We start from the raw sequence: 17350 nt of genomic DNA, 5'->3' as shown, positions 1-17350 counted from the left end.
TAAAAAGGGTGTTATACATTTGCTCTAAATATATCCATAATTAATAGTCTCCTGCATTCTGGAGAGATGTGCTTAGCCTCTGCAGCTGTATTCTAGGGAAAGACACCATTTCCTTCCAGTGAGTGAATGAGGCTCTCCTCTAGAAGAAAGCCAAGGACAAATATATAATTCAAGCTAGCAGAAAAAGATAGATTCGGGGTCTTAGACTCAGGAGCGATCTTTTTTCTTGCTATGGCCAGAAGCACAGAATTTGTACCTGATAATGAGGTAGACCCACACTGGACTATTTTTAGAGCCCCTATCATAACAGGAATAAAGGGCATGCTTTGCTCCTGAAGGCCGAGAATATGATTATAAGGGGAGAAAGGGATAGATGGTTCACCTGAACCTCAGAAAATATTCTTATTTTCATGATTGCATTGTTCTCTCAGAATTAGCAAGGGTCAAGTAGAGAACTTAAAGAATTTTAATACACAGTTAAATTAAATTTCCACAGGATTTTTAAAAACATGCGTATTCTCCCTTTTTTAACCTCTAACCCACTTTTTCTGTAATGTGGGGAAAAAAAAGTGTTATTAACCATACATATGTCAGTATAGCACAGATGCAGTGAAAGGTATTTTAAAACAATAATTAAACCAATAAGGCCACTTTCTACACTGATCATGCATAGCAGAAAGAGGAAAAAAAGCAGAATTCAAATTTTCTTATGAGAACTCATTTTTACAACTCTTGGCTTTGAATCCAAATGCACATCTGCATATCTGATCCAGATTATACATAGTGTTATAATAAATGCAAATGATTTTACTTGTTATTACCCCACAGTTTGGTTTGTAATATATGCTTTTGGATTTGCTATTTCTCCCACAGTCTGTAGGCAGGAAAGAAACTGGTTGGTAAGGCATAATATAGTTACTATGTATTGATACCTCAAAGTTACAAATTACTTAAACCTCTTCAGTTTTTTTCCACATTTATAGTATCTTTCAGTCCATTGATTGTTAGGGTAAAAGAGATCACTTATTTTCTCTAAAATTTGTAAAATATAATCTAGGATGATTTTTAGGAGGCTCCTTTTATATTCTTGGGATAGCAAGCCATTAATTTCTTCACATATATTTTAAGCTTTCCTCGGCCGACTTCATTTGAAGTTTTGAAATAGCTCCAGCCTTACCTGTTGGGCATCCTCCCATTTTTCCTTGTTTTCTTCATCTAGAAGGTTGCTAACTATTTGAAAGAAGTTCTGCAAATTAAATTGGATAAAAGATTCAATGTTACATAGGGGAATATACTTTTCAAAAACATCCATTTGAACTGACTGTGTGGTAAGGGTATAAACACTTCGCCATACTGCTTTATGACCCTAACATAATATTCTAGAAGGTCTCTGAGGGCCCTTTCTTGGCACCATACTTCTGGGATTTCTCTATAACTTCACGCATACACCTCAGAAGACACCAGAATAGGTAAAATACTTATGTTTACTTACAATTACATCTTCCATTATAGTCTCTGTATTGTATTCTGTCACGCTATCCTAAAATCATTCTTCACAAATAAGTTTTCTTCCTTCGGTAGTGAAAATCCCTTGTGTATGTCTAATTACAAGTTATCCACTTAATTGTGAACCATGGTAGCTAGTTATACTGCTGTTCTGAAGAACACTGTAGTGAAGACACAGACTGTGGGCAAGGTTGAGGCATGTGACAGGTTTCCTCAGGTCGATCCTTAGGCTGCGCTTCCCGGCTGTTTTTCTTTAACTTTCACAGCTACCTCTTGCAAAGATGACATGGAATTTTCCAAGTACCTGGCATATAGCACATGGTTAAGTGCTCAATAAATCCTAGCTATTTCAAATAATTATTCTTTATTTTGCCTTTTGCCAGCAAGCCAAAATGGAAGAATGAATAGACACAATAGCATGTTCCTATTCAAGGGCCAAATCCTCCTCACCATCCTTGTGACCTAACTGCTGAAGACCTATTGACTTTACTTGAGTCTAGCAGCTCAGTTCAGTTCTTTTTAGTTAGCTCCCATTTCACACACGAAGGATCTTGACCAGATCCTGTTCTCCCACACTATGCTGTGTCTTCAAAATACAGAGTCCAGGAGGAGAAGACCAGAGTGCCTGTTGAAAACGCATAGCAACTTGGGGTCCCAGACGACCTAAGGAGTGCAAAGTGAAGCCATCACATTTATCTGAAGCTATGTGGACAGCGGTGCCTTGGTTGTGTCCTCAGAGCCCATCTCCTCTGCTTGGTTTGTATGTAATTTAGCGGGAGCACTGCCTCACACCGAAACATCAGCTCAGGACAGGACCCCCTTGAGGGGGAAATAATCGCAATTTTTTATCCTCGTCAGCCTTCCTCCCTATCCAGCTTTTCAAAGAAGGTCTTTATTCAAATTCCAAGTAAAATCACCTGAGTGTTTTTAGAAGAAAAACAAAGCTGCCTCACTTCCTCTTCTCTTGTGCTTTGAAGCTGTGAGTATCTATATTTAATTGCCCTATTTGTGCTATTTATTTTAATAGCTCCTGGTAATCACATGGTTGAAACATGTTTCAAGTCATAACCTCTGTAAAAGTTACAGAATGTTTTATGCGACTCTTGAAAAAACTGCAAGTCTGTTTTAGACTGTTTTCAATTCGTTTAACCTTTTTGTACTACCAGCCATTTTTTTCCACTTAAAATTTCCCGGTTGGAGTGATAACATTTTAAGGGCTTAGTCCACTGAGCTGTAACTCTACCTATGGGCAGAAAGAATTAACCTTCAGAGTTCTCCAATTGCCTATGGCTGCTTAACTCAGAGGGGACATGCTGCTAATGAGGCAAAAGTTGCAGATTTCATCCCTGTCCGTGCCAGTTAGCTGTGCGGAGGTCCACGACCATGGTCCGCATCCTAACCCCTGCCAGCTTTCATGCAAATGCGCGCCACCGCTAACAAGAGACGCCAAGGGAATGGGAAGCAATTTGTGCAAATGCGTTTCCATTTCTGAGAAAACATTTCACAAAGCATGTTTTGCCGAGAGTGGGTCAGTAACTCTGCATTGTACGTGAAGGCCAGTGAGCACGCACAACTCCTTGATCAAAGTGATACATTTGGAGTTCATTTTTTTTTCTTAAATTGCCAAAGGGCATATACAAAAACCACAAATTAATAAAATATACATTCAACTAGGCAAACAGAGAGTGTAAGAAATGTTTTTGTGTCACCTCCCAAGGCGATAAGTCAGACTTTATTAATCAGGGTGGAAAAGTAGTACAGAATAAAGTTCTCCTGTCTCCCTGTCGATTGGATTGGGAATGACCTGCTGTGAGACCATGCAGGGCACAGTGAGCTAAGCCTGAAAATCCAAGGAGGGGGACGGGAAAACTTACAGGAAGATTGTCTTTCTTATTCCTCAGCGTATCCTCAGTACACACAATGCCTTGTCCTAACTTAAAGGAAATAGCGAAGTCACACAGGCACCACATGTCAGGCTCTTGAACAAAACTCAAGCATCGTTTCTTTGAGCTGACCCCGCACTCATCTCTCTATCAATTCTCTTTGACATTTGCTCAAAGACTAGGCTGAGAAAAGAGTAGAATCAAACAGAACGGTATTTTTTGAGACAGGGACGTATGTATAACATTTTAGGCCACGTAACTGAATTTTTGAGGAAAGGATGAAGCAACTTCCCTGGAAGCAGCTGCACTTCTCGCTGGAGTTCTTCAGGAACTCTGTTCATTCTGGCAAGATCTCTCTTTTGGTGACTTATGGGTCAGGTCGCTTATGTCAGCTTCTGAGTTGAGACTGACAGTAGGCTTTTGTTTTGTTGTTTTGATCAGCCCTGATCTCTATGGCCTAGACTGTTCTGAAAAACTAAGTGTCCTTGGACAAATCTGAGTTTGGAGCTTGAACGGGGCAGACCCGGCTTAAAATGTCCCCAGCACTCATTAACTGTATGGTTCTAGGCTCATGTTGCCCACCTCTGCCTGCCTTCTCTAAACCATAAGATAGAAGCGATAGATAATAGCTGCCTGACAGAACTATTGTGAAGCTTGGAGCTAATTCTTAGCACAGAATCTGACACACGGTAAGTGCTCAATATATGGTGGCTTTATGATTTTATTCCCTTCCCGTTATCTTTTTTATGACTGGTGGCATGATTTGTATTTATGGCCACATTACGGTGAATCTGCACCTATTATGCTGCTAGAGACTTTCACAACCCGGGGTGCTCGCTCCTTCTCTCTTTTATAGCCTCTTCCTCTCCAAACAATATGTAGAGCACAGAGCTTATTCACCACTAACTTCAAGGCCTATCATTTGTCCAGGAGAAAACTCTCCTTCCTAAGAAATGCACACCGCTGGGAGGGTTTCCGGTGTTGTTATTATTGGACATGTATTATGTGAGAGGCATTGTGCAAACGTTTGTTGGACAAAAAGGTCGGGGGGCATGACTCTTCACTTATTCTTTGTGGGAAGTATTATGAAAATCAGTGCAGTAAATGTCTGTTATAAGGAGAAGCCATAAATGTTTCTGCCACATTCGAAGTGCAAATCTAGATTTGGCCACATGAGACTAAAAGGCCATGCCTTGTTTTACATCTGATTGGCTTCTGCTTGACAAATTTCTCATGTATTCCATAAAGTTTTCTATAAATATACTGAAGCATATCTGAGCATTTAGATTTTGCTGAATTCCTTGTGGGAACAGAGCTGTAGATGAACCTAGCGATTTGAGATATCTGAGCTCTGGGAGATGTGTTCTCCTCATCTTAACCCATCAACAAAATGCTTGGGCACTGAGAAACAAAGACAAGCCCTAAGGAATAGATTTAATAACGTAGAACTGAAAGTTTTAAGGATTCATGATGGTCTTTAAGGAATCATGATGGCCCTGACTGGAAACATAGGAGGACCATAAAAAGGCATAAAGGCTAAACAAGGAGTCAGGGACAAGCCCTTAGGATAAGGATGCACAGAACAGGATAGGCCATTGACTCCCTAATCTGGGGAGCAGTTGATAACTGCAAGGCCATGTGTGATCTAGCCCCTTCTTACTGTTCCAACTCTGCCTTCAGCTAACCCGCTCCATAGTCTCTATATTGCAGGTTCATTAGACTTCTTCGTGCATCCCAAACTCTTTCCTGCTTAGCCTCTGGAGCTATATAATGCTGTCCCTTTCTTTGACTGCTCTACGTCCTGTTTTTTTACTCGAATAACTCTTTCTTGTCCTTCATGTCTACATTTATATGCAATTTCCTCAAGAGGGCCTTATCAGATCACCACCACCACCTTAAGTTTTCAGGGTCTGCATATTTTTTTTCCTGATTTTAGTCAGTGAACATTTTTATTTTTCATTTACCAATATCTCATCATTCAAAATTAACAAAAAATCCATGAACAAAGGAAACTGTCAGTTTACAGAAGTAATCAACCATAAAAATATGATGTAAAGGAAGTGGTTATATAAGGGGCCCTTGTTCTCCGTCCCGATATTCGGTTTTCCCCAATATCGGGTGATGAGTATGCATCTCGGGCTCTCCTCCATCTCTACATCCCTGCATGAGCAATGCACCAGAACTCCCATGCATTGACCCAAGGATGAACTACTGTACTTCACCTTCACATAAAAGAGAGGTTAGTAATGCAGGCAGCCACCCAACTGCATAGCACCCACTTAGAAGGTGACACACATGCTAACTTGCAGTTGCATTGTGTGGTCTTCTTTTCAAGTTTATCACCATTTTTAATTATGATGTACTTGTATGATGATCAGTTCAGGGACTTTCCCTTCACCAGCCTATAATCTAGTTGGGATTGTTTCACTCATGTCCTAGTGTACAGCATAAGGCAAGGAAAATGTAAATACTCAAGTATTTAAAAATGATTAACTGCATACCTTCTGTGTATAAGAGAATGGAGTGGGCATTGAAAGAATTAAAAAAAAAATCAACAAATGGCCCCCACCTAATTTTCCAAATCAACACCTTCTTCTGCCATATCTCAATGCCAGCAAGTCCCTCACTATGCCCAGGGAAGGAGATATGACACTTACTTTTGCAGATAAGAAGACTGGTTATCTTGAATGAATATGGAATCAAACCCTTCCTATTTAAAATGGCAAACTGAAGTCTTGGGGCCATCCTAAGCACAGACACATACTTTTGAGAAGTTGTAGGACCTAATTAATGGATGGGAGCAGCTGTAGGTAGTTGACCTGGTCCTCAGGTTTAAATCCAGCAACAGCCAATGAGGAGGCCTCCTCTTTCAAAAATACAGTTCACTCTTTGGCAAACACAGCAAACGCTCCCAGCCCTACAACTACCACCATCCCACCCCTGGCAGAAGGTGTATAGTCATAGAAGTGCTGCTTTGCTCAGCAAAAGAATGACATAAGGGAAGTTATAAAAATATAACCCAGGCAGCAAAGCATAGTGGGCTTTCAGAAGGAAGAAGACCAGAGAAAGGAACATCAGTAGGTAAGTTTTTCAATAGCTCAAAAGGGCAATTACGAAGACCTAAAAGACAGCAGTGAATGTGAGAATGGAAAGGTGAGGGAAGACGTGGAAAATGCTTGAGAAGCATGAATGTATCTACTTATTTATTTACTGAACACCTACCAAATACCTGGCACTGTTGTAAGTGCTATGAATACCACAGTGAATAAGGCACACTAGGGTTCCTACTCTCATCTAGCTTATACTGTCGTGGGTACTGGAAAGTGATAAATAGGTAAATAAACAAGACGACTTCAAGGAGCGATACAAAAATCACAGTTCACGGGAATAGAGAGTGACTGGGTGGGGGAGGGGTGTGTGCATGTTTATGTGAGACTGCTTTGGGTTGAATGTTCAGCAGGAAACATTTTTCTAATGAGGTGACATTTAAGCAGAGAACAGAGTGGTATGAAGGACATGACCATGGAAAGACCTGAGGAAGAGAGTTCCAGGAAAAATGGGAAGAGAATGTACAACTTTCCAGGGTAGAGGGGACAGTATGGACACGTTTTAAAAAACAGAGAGAAAGCCAGTATAGCTGTCATGGTCTTAAAACAGGGGGCTGGATGTGGTGGAGGAGGGAGAATACAAACACAGGACGGAGAAGATAGAGGTCGGATAAAGTGGGGCCTTGATGCCAGGCTATCGTTCTATGACATGAGTTTCATTAGAAATAAAAGATCTGTCTTTGGCAGCTGAGTGGAAAACAAAGTGCAGAAAAGTGAAGGGAAAACAACGAGGTCAGAAAGTAGTCTGTCTTGCTTATTGAGGCTGGAGATGAGGGTAGCTTGGTTTAGAGAAACAATATGACATGGAGACAGATTTCACTGGAGGGAGAGTACAGCATCAAAGATCAGTCTTTGGCTCCCAGCTCAGGCAGTTTAGAATGATGACGTGGTTAGCCATGGTAAATACCAAAGAAGAAACAGCAGTGTCGCGAAAGAAGACAGTCAGTGTCATTTTGTTCAGTTTGAGCGTGAAGAGTCTACGCTATAGCTAAGAGAAGAGGAGCAGCAGACTGTTTTAACTACGAGCTGGCAGCTTAAAAGGTAAACATTTGTGAATCATTAGTTCTAGTTGAAAACTGGAGACTTTTGGGGAAAAAAAAAAGATAACCAGGAATAGAGCTGAATGGGATGAAGTCAGGGTTAAAGCACTGGTGACAGACTAGACAGGAAGAGGAATAAGGAAGAGAGATGGGAGATAAGAAGGTAGGAAGAGAAGCAGGACTTAAAGGTGACAGAATAAAATGAATTCAGAAAGAAGACACCCCACTGGGGAGATTAATCTAGAGATCTAGAGGAGACAGACTAAGCATTTAACAAGGGTAAAAATCCAAAGAGGGTTCAAGGTGTAGTTCGGTACATTTCATGTATTTTTTCAGCCTCTATGCACCTGACCAACGACATTTGCATGTGGGATATACATAACCATGAGCATGCCCAGATTACAGATGAAGACATGGATAACACATGTCCAACTTCCTCTGACCTGGCTGTGACTCTACTTCTTAGTCTTCTATTCAAAAAAATACACAGAAGTGAAACTGAGAAACATCATTATACAAATAATCCTGGGTTTGTCCTAACATATTTTTAAAAAAACTAACCGCCCCTGAAGAGTACTTGATCTTATTATTTTTTTTATAACAAGTGAATAGACAAAATTACTCACAACTAATTAGGACAAAGAGTCATGATACTGTGGTTTAAATCTTTTATCTATAATATCTACCCAAGCAGCACATCAACTAGCCATTGACCATGAGAAACTATCAAGGTTTAAGAAGGCAGGAGACTATAATCCAGGATGCCCCCTGGCAGGTTCTGGGACCAAGATATCTAGGGAATATGAGACAAGAAACGGAGTCACTGGAAAACCAGGGGATGAATTGGGGCCCAAAAGGATAAGGGTGTCAAGGTCAATAGGTCAGTAGTGGGATCCAGAGCAGGCTGGATGACCCGACCTGGCAAGCTGTGGTCAGAAGTCTCCTCTTGCCAGCAGAGCTGGACTGTCCCAGCTTGACCACTGCAATCTGTCAGGTCTAGAGGAACAGAACAGCAGATTACTGAAGCAAATATGCCCTACTGTTCACTGGGTTACAGAGAAAAAAAAAAAAGGCAGAGTCTTAAAGGATATCTTTGTTTTTTTCTTCTTTTAATCACAGATCTCACAGAAACTCTGACTCACTTTGAGAACTACATCAGAACATGGTTCCGGGAACACTGGCTGTCTTTCACACTAATCTCATTGTTCTGGCATGATGTAAGACAGTTTGACCTGTGGAGTTCCTGAATAGCTTGGATGGGCAATTTTTTACTCAATGCTACCAGTCTCTTCAGGCTAAGTTCAGGACCAAGGGCTCCAGCAGGAGGTAGCAGAGAGGGTGTGCTTTGAGGGGCAGTGGATGGGGGAGGCTAAATGAAAAAAAGAAGCCATCCAACCTTCAGTGCCTTCAGGCATGAGACTGGCACTACTTGAGGGTCCTTGTTTACAAAGGAAAGGTGAAGAAGTTAGCAATACTACTATGATTAAATATGCTAAGGATTATTAACCAGAGGTAGCCTGGCAGAACAGCCAAAATTATACAAACATAACTCAGTGTGGCAAAATCATCCTCAAATCCATACAGGGGCTGCTTCTTAAGCAAGGAATGATATACTAATCTATTAGCCAAGTTGGGGCAGGCCTGCTGATACATCAAAGGGCCAGCATGTGCAAGCACGCACACATCACAAGTTTACCCTGGCAACACTATACCCCTGGCAACACAGTGGTCATAGTAGATCCTGTCCTGGTGTAAGATGCCTAGCACGTGCCTCTTTGCTCAAGGGAAATTCTCACAGTCCTTCAAGATTCTCCATCATGGGCTGATAGTGTTCACCCCAGAACTGAATGTTGAAGCCCTAATGGCCCCCAGAATGTGTCTATATTTAGAGATAGAACATTTCATGAGGTGATTAAGTTATAAGGAGCCTGTTAGGGAGGAGCCTAATCCAATCTGATGAGAGTCCTTGTAAGAAGAGGAAATCAGGACACACAGAGATACCAGGAGCATGCACACACAGATAAAAAGGCTCTGTGAGGACACAGTGAGAAGGCCTCCAGACGCAAGCTAAGGCGACAGGCCTTGGGGGAAACCAAGCCAGCCGACCTCTTGATCTTGGACTTCTATCTCCAGAACTATGAGAAAACAAAGTTCCATTGCTTAAGCCACCCACTCTGTGGTATTTGTTGTAGCAGTTCTAGCAAACTAATGCAGTCCCCAATAATTTTTTAAAAGAAATCTTCAAGGGGCGCCAGGGTGGCTCAGTCAGTTAACCACACCACTCTTGATTTCAGCTCAGGTCATGATCTCAGGGTCATGGAATCGAGCCCCGAGTTGGGCTCTGCGCTCAGTGGGGAGTCTGCTTGAGATTCTCTCTCTCCCTTTCCCTCTGCCCCTGCCCCCACTCTCTCTTTCTCTAAAATAAATAAATAAATCTTTAAAAATAAATAAATAAATAAATAAAAGAAAAAACCTTTGATAGTAAGTGGAATCACAACAGAAAACTACCTGTATATTTTGTTAATGCAAATCTCAGTATTTTCTTGACTCCAAAGGAAATAAGGAATAATTCTGAAAGGGACAAGGCTATCAAATGTTTTATTCCATTTTTTAAACCCAACCGAAAAAATTTATTTACACTACATTGCATTTACCAGTAGATAGGCGGTACTACACATATTCTTAAAACTTCTTAGCCCCCCTCCTTTTCCCACCTGATTGTTGCACATATTTTGTACTCTCCTGCGCAGATTGTGAGTTTCCCATAGCCAGCAGCCATCTTCTCAAGTTTGTTCCTGGTAAGATTTAATCATGTTGATTTGTGAAGCAAGACTTGTTGCTTAATGTCTTATCCATTTAAGGAAATCATTTGGTGCTGAATTTCTTCTTTTCCCCTTTATAATAAGGGCGAGGTTTAAATACTACCTAGAAAGAGCTGTTAGTTGAACAGGGCTCTCTCTGCCACAGAGAAACCATAGGAAATCCTCTCAGGCTGTTAAGCATTGAAAACAGTAGCCGTTTATGACTTGGAGTGATTGCCAGCTGGGAGTTGTGATCCTGTTCACAACCTGGCCCCCACTGAGCTAGAAATCCCGGTTATTGACGTAAGCCATTCTCTATGTCCATTTGCTCTCTATCTTTAAAACGGCTATGCAATGTCAACCTTAAGGACTAATGCTTCTTTTCTGACTCCTATTTTCCTTGACACATTCTCTACCCTTCTCCTCGGTAATAAGTGATTTAAAAAGAGTGCCCATACTTCCCTAGGTGGTGCCATGAGGGTCATCTGACCTTCCTCTCTTTGCAGGAGAGACACCAAAGTACAGATGTGCATTGGCAGCAGGTACCTGTGATCCAGAGATGCTTCAGGCTTTTGCTCCATCAGAATTTCACCTTCTCAGAAAACAAGGGTAGCTACATTCTTGAGCTTTTACTATCCTCCACGTACTATATAAGTTTTACATAGATAATTTAACTACGAAGTAGGTGCTATTACCCCATATGATGGAAGAGAAAATTGAGTCATAGAGAGGACAAGTTACTTCTCTAGCATCCTATAGCTTGTGAGCTGTGACCTGAGGGCCAGGATTCTGCATACAGGGCAGGCATTCTTAATCATCACAGCGTACTGCCTTCCCTAAGTCCCCTACTTATGTTCAAGGAAATTATTAATGCTCTGGTTGCACAGTGTTCTTTAAGCAAAGGATTTCAAGGCATCTGGTTGTGTCTTGAATGCTAGTGCTGTATCATAATTCCAAACCGAAAGGGCCTTTACTAGATCTTATTTAGTCAAAAGTATTAGATTATTTGCACAGATGGGGCTTATCAGTACATAACAGCATTATATTATCATAGTAATAGTTGTTTCCACATCGATCAATCTAGTCTTTTGTATGCAAAAGGTGAAAGTGTCTCACACTGAAATCATAGGAGAAACAATGCCCAAGATTCTCACTGGGTGACCTGCCAGCATTGATGGGCAGCATGAAGCAGGTCCATAGTGCAGCACATATGTTTGCTCATCCAGAGTTTTAGGGAAAAAGATGCTTGGCTTATCTGAAATCACTAACTCCGCTTTTGATTTAATTCCTTGGTCAGTTAATGCTGACATTTTTAAAAAAAGATTTTATTTATTTATTTGAAAGAGAGAGCATGAATGGGGTGGGGGGGGGAGCAGAGGGAAAGAGAGAAGCAGCTTTCCCGCTGAGCAGCAAGCCCGATGTGGGGCTTGATCCCAGGACCTTGAGATCATGACCTGAGCGGAAGGCAGGTGCTCAACCTGAGCCACGCAGGCACCCCTGAAATTTTTATTTAGGTTATGGTTGGCATTTAAGAGAGAGACTGGAAGCCGAGGTTTGAGCTTTCTGTTTAATCTCAATGGTTGGGAAGTAAATTCCTCAAGCCTAGGGAATGTATTAGATAAACAAGTTATTTTCAAACATGAAGTGTTGACCTGATATAGGGTCACGATCAACTTTTCATTACAAAATAGAAAAGAATAGAAAATACCTGAGTGTATTACACACACTCAAGGTAAATATTATTTTTGAAACTCCAGTTTTCAACTATATATGGATGTAAATTGTGTATCTTGCAGTGGGTCACAGTCAAAAGCATTTGCAAAACACTGAGTTAGACCAACAGAGGTTTTATCAGGAAACAGAAAGATGCCTGAATAGAGATCAGTCCCTGCTTTCAGCGAGTTTGAGGGGCACAGTACACGATGAGTATATTGTGTATGCTCCATGTGTGTATTCTTTCCAATGTTTTCTTCCTTTGTTCCCCAAATATAAATTATCTCAAGGGCCTGCCTTTCATTCCATTAAGAGATTACTCCTCCTTTTCTGATCCGCTGTCATCAAAGCACGATTTCTTCTTTTCTTACCTCTAGAACACTGCTATAGTCTCTCCATGGGGTTCTTTCCCCCAGTCTTCCTCCACTCACTAATCCACATTATCTTCCTCTGCCAGACCATTTCCAAAAATAACACTTACATTTAGTTACCCGTTTATAGAGAATGAAGTCCAAACTCTTCTCTGGCTTTGACTCTCTTGTCTTTATGATCTGCATTTTCCAACATGTATCCCATTTTCTACAAACCTTGGTCTCCTGAACATGCCATGCTCATACCACTTCTATGCCTTTGGTTGCATAGCTGGACTATTGTCTCTGTGCCCAGCTTATTTCTCCAGATTCTGTCTCAAGTCCTAATTCTCCCATGAATTCTTCTCTTATTCCTGCACTTTGCTCTCTATGCTTCTAGAATTCCTAGAAGTGAGACATACTGTACTTTATCTCTCTTCTTCACTACTACAGTCTACACTCATCTGAAAGGTGTTTTTCCCCCCTTCCATTATATTGTAAGTGGCCTGAGAACAAGGCCCATATTTTACTGTTATGCTAAGAGTTACAATAATAGCAATAATGGAATTATGGAGTACCTACTACGTGCCAGAAAATTCACATATATTATTATGTATGGATTATTATGTATTTAACCTATATTATTTCTAAGCTTCATGACAGCCCTAAAAAAGAGTTACTGTCAATCTTCATTTTCTGTGGATTCCATATTTACAAATTGACTACTTGCTAAAGTTTATTTGTAACCCCCAAATCAAAACTCAATATTTTTATGGTCATTCATGGATGTGTGCAGAGTGGCAAATATTTGAATCACCCAATGCACATGTACCCAGCTGAGACCAAATATGGTAACATTCTGACTTTTTGTTCCAGTTCACATACTGTAAACAAGTTCCTTTTCATGGCCAATTTAATGCCCAGGTTGGTTTTTGTTTATTTTTTCTTTTTTTTGCGTGTGCTTTTTATTGGTGATTTCACTATTTAAAATGTCCCACAGCACATTGCTACATGCTAAAGGACCATCTAGTATTCTTAAACTCAAAAAGACTGTCATGTGCCTTACAGAGAAAACATATGTATTAGGAAAACTTTTCTGGCATGAGTTATAATGTCTTGGCTGTGAGTTCACTGTTAATGATTAAACATATGTCATGTATTCATTGGTTGATGAAAATGGTATGAACAAATTCTCAAGGGGATCTCATCCTGTATTTTCCCTAGGAGTAAGTGGTTCAGTATTCACTAACTTAGTGTTTGCTGCAACTTTACACGATAGAATTACCATGAATAATGAGAATAGACCATACTACTATGTCTTCTTTATTTCTTATTTAGATATGAAGAAATAAGATGGAGAAATATTAACTAATGTGTTTGAAGACACCAAGATAGTTATTAGACAAGATGGAATTTCAACTTGCACATGTCTGATTTAATTCTGTCAAGTCTTAAAGTTCCAGTTTGTGTGTTGCAAATTCAATCTTCTATTGATAGAATGAGTTTCACTATAAATTTTCCCAGAGGTAAAAAAATAAGTAAATGGACATNNNTTCCTCTTTCCCTTTCTCTCTCTAAAATGAATGTTCAGAGTTTTATTAGTGTGTGTGTGTGAACAATGTAAATTTCCCCCAAATTACTATGTTATTCACATTCATTTATTAATTACTTCAACAAATACTGGAGTGTCTACTATGCCTCAAGACATAATCATCTCTCAACAAGTTTAAAAATTATTGCTGAAAACAGACCTAGAAACAAATAATTAGACTATTATGAGAGATGTTACAATGTTATGTAAGTAATATGCTAGAAGTAGAGATATTTACAAGGTTTCAAAAGGCCAGACAATTAGGAAAAATTTGAATTCTGTTTGGGATTTGATGAGAAGACTTTTGAGTAGAAGGGATTTTTGAGCTGGATCTGGAAGGAACTTGCATCAGATTGGAAATTGGAGGATAAACTACATAGAGAACTAACAGAGAGAGATTTAGAGATATGATGAAGCCCTAGAGTTTGGAAAAGAATGTATCAGAAGGGAAAAGACTTTTGGAATATCTTTTCTACAGTTTCTAAAAATAAAACTATTACTATGCTTTATCATTCCAAGACATACATCCACGCTTTATTTTTTCCCAACTTTAATAGGTTGTAGCTATTCTATCTCACTGTCATCGATGCATCAAATCAATCTTTTAGTGAATCCAGCATTAGTAGGCATTTTAACTAAAATGAATTGCACATAACTACATTGAAAAGAATCCATTCTTTTAAAATAATTTCACTTAATCTTTCTATGTTCTCCTTCTCAGTTAACAAAAAAAAAAAAAGAATGAAAAAAACTTAGTGGTACCTATGTAATTACTAATTTTGGTATTAAGATTCTATGCTCAATCTTGTTTGAGGAGGAGGGTGTCCTGGAGCTTGGCTGGGATCCAAAGATGGATCAGGAAAATGTCTTCTTTTTCAAGATTTACTAATGAGCGCTAATAATAGGAGATAAAAGAGATGCAGAAGAGAAAGTGCTATTAGAATTCAGAGGCCCAGAAATTACCTTAGAAGACTGGGAGTGACCAAGTCAGTCTAAGAACACAGAGAAGGCAAAGACCAAGAGCTAAGAACGTACAGTGCATTCAAGAAGCAGGAAGTGGTGAGGCACCTGGGTGGCTCAGTGGGTTAAGCATCTAAATCCTGGTTTTGGCTCGGGCCATGGTCTCATGGGTTGTGGGACTGAGCCCTGTGTTTGGCTCTGTGCTCAGCAGAGAATCTATTGAAAGATTCTCTCCTTCTGCCCTTCCCCTCCCTCTAAAATAAATAATTAAAAAAAAAAAGAAAAGAAAAAGGAAGTAATTCATTTGACACAAGTCTGTGAAGAGGAGGAATAACTCATGCACTTGGCTGTAAAGATAGGTAACCTACATACTGTGGAGTGTACTAGAAAACAACATAAAGACTTTGGGTTGTCATTCAGGGAGCCTTGGAGCTCCAGTGAAGGTTTCTGATCTAAGAAGTGACATAATCAGAGCTGTCCTAGGATAACTAATAGGACTATGATGTACAAGATGAATAGAGATGTAGGTAAAAATCTGAGGGAGGATTAAAGGAAAGAGGCTATGGAAATAATGTAGGCTGAGGCAACTAAAGGCTAAAGTAGGACAATAGCAGTGGGAAAAGAGAGGAAAGAATGGATAGAAAAGATACTGTATAGACATAGCCTATAAAAAAGGAAAAGAAGGAAAACCCAAGATAACATTATAATTGCAGCCTAAGGACTGCTAGTTCTACAAAGAGAAGTATAATATGCAAAAAAAACCTTGCAATTCAAGATAAGCTTAGTTTATGCCATATTGATCCTGAGGTGCTAGCCAATCAGAAATGTCCAGAGCCCTTGGAAATAGAGGAGTGAAGTTTAAGTAAGGTACAGGTGATGCTGAGTAAGGTTATAAATCAGAGTTTACAATCAAGCAAAGATGATAAAAAATATATAAAATGTTTCTATAAAGTGGTGGAAAGTAGAATAAAAGAGGTGCAAAGTTGTCTAAGATTTCAGAAAAGAGAAAGATCATTTTCAGATGGAGCTTGGGGCTTTCTAGTCTAGCATTCAGAAAGTCTTGCTAGATCCAGGCTAAAGATTTTGACAGACAGAAATGGAAGAAGAAGGGATTCCAAAAGAGAGGGTATTCCAGGGGCCTGAAAAGATACCAGTAAAGACAACAAAATAGAAAAATACAGCTCCTGTTTGTGAAGGGATGACTTGGACACCAACATGCTGAGAATTTTGTGTAGTGTGAAGGATTAATAAAAGAGTGGAATGGAAATTTCTGGCTGTGCCAAAATGACAACAAAATAATCAGCCAAACTGCTCTATTTAAATCAAACCAGCTAATGTCCCCATGACTAAGCCTTTGGTTAAACTAATTGTTCATTGAGTCAATGTACTCCAATGAGTAACTCAATCAAAATATGTTCCCAGTATAACCTGGTAATCTTAATTTTTTCAGTTTCAGCATCTAAAAATCTTAAAGCTCTATACTCTTTTTTTTTTTTTAAAGATTTTATTTATTCGACAGAGAAAGACAGCCAGCGAGAGAGGGAACACAAGCAGGGGGAGTGGGAGAGGAAGAAGCAGGCTCAGAGCGGAAGAGCCTGATGTGGGACTCGATCCCGTAATGCTGGGATCACGCCCTGAGCCGAAGGCAGAGGATTAACCGCTGTGCCACCCAGGCGCCCCTAAAGCTCTATACTCTTGAGGGTTAAAGGAGGTCCTAGAGATTATTTAGTTCATCATTCTACCTGATGTTTCAACTGTGAACCTAAGTATCTAAGGTTTTTTGAAATTACAACTTGTATTTTGCATCAGGATGTTATTTTTTAATGTAATTCTAATGGATAGAAGGATCTCAGAACTACAGGGAAAATACTGGCTTGGCGTACTTTATCAAGTTTTTAAAATTGAAAAGCCATTTTATTCTTTGTAAATAAAAATTTTTGAAATGCTCAAATGACAATAATCTTCCATCCCACATATTTTTACAATTAAAACTATTCTTGGACACTGGTGATACCATATAAAACGCCAACACCAATAATTCTCATTTCAGTTAATTTTAGCAGTATATGCATACAATTTAAGTAACATATGTACCTCTATACAAATCAGGGCATCAATATTATTTATGAACGATTCCATGATTTCAAAAAGTCTTCCTTTCCTCTTTCCTTCAATATCTGATTAAAACAAAACAAAGCAAAACAAAACAAACAAAACAAAACAAAAAACAAAAAAAAACCCTCCTGCATTTTCCAAGTGAAATGCAAATAAAACTCCCAAATGGAGAGTAAGCTGACAGAAAACGACCTGGTCTGGGAGTTTTGCCAAAACCTTATTTTAATGAACTTTATGGGGAGATGCAGGAAGAGCATTATGCTGGAAATGCAGAAATCAACTCG

At 39.6% G+C, this 17350-nt stretch overlaps 1 protein-coding gene across 1 annotated transcript in view; it reads right to left on the bottom strand.

The window, feature by feature from the left end:
• ADGRB3 (adhesion G protein-coupled receptor B3) overlaps positions 1 to 17350 on the bottom strand; it is a 697706-nt gene that overhangs the window by 343658 nt on the left and 336698 nt on the right. Inside the window, exon 10 of the mRNA XM_040643606.1 lies at positions 1178 to 1246. Within this exon, the coding sequence (XP_040499540.1) occupies positions 1178 to 1246 (69 nt within the window). The remainder of the gene's footprint in view (positions 1 to 1177; positions 1247 to 17350) is intronic.

This window comes from Ursus maritimus, unplaced genomic scaffold (assembly GCF_017311325.1).
Source record: "Ursus maritimus isolate PB19 unplaced genomic scaffold, ASM1731132v1 scaffold_29, whole genome shotgun sequence".
Classification (NCBI taxonomy): Eukaryota; Metazoa; Chordata; class Mammalia; order Carnivora; family Ursidae; genus Ursus; species Ursus maritimus.
Note: the sequence above shows the minus strand (reverse complement) of the source record. Positions and strands in the feature narration are given on the sequence as shown.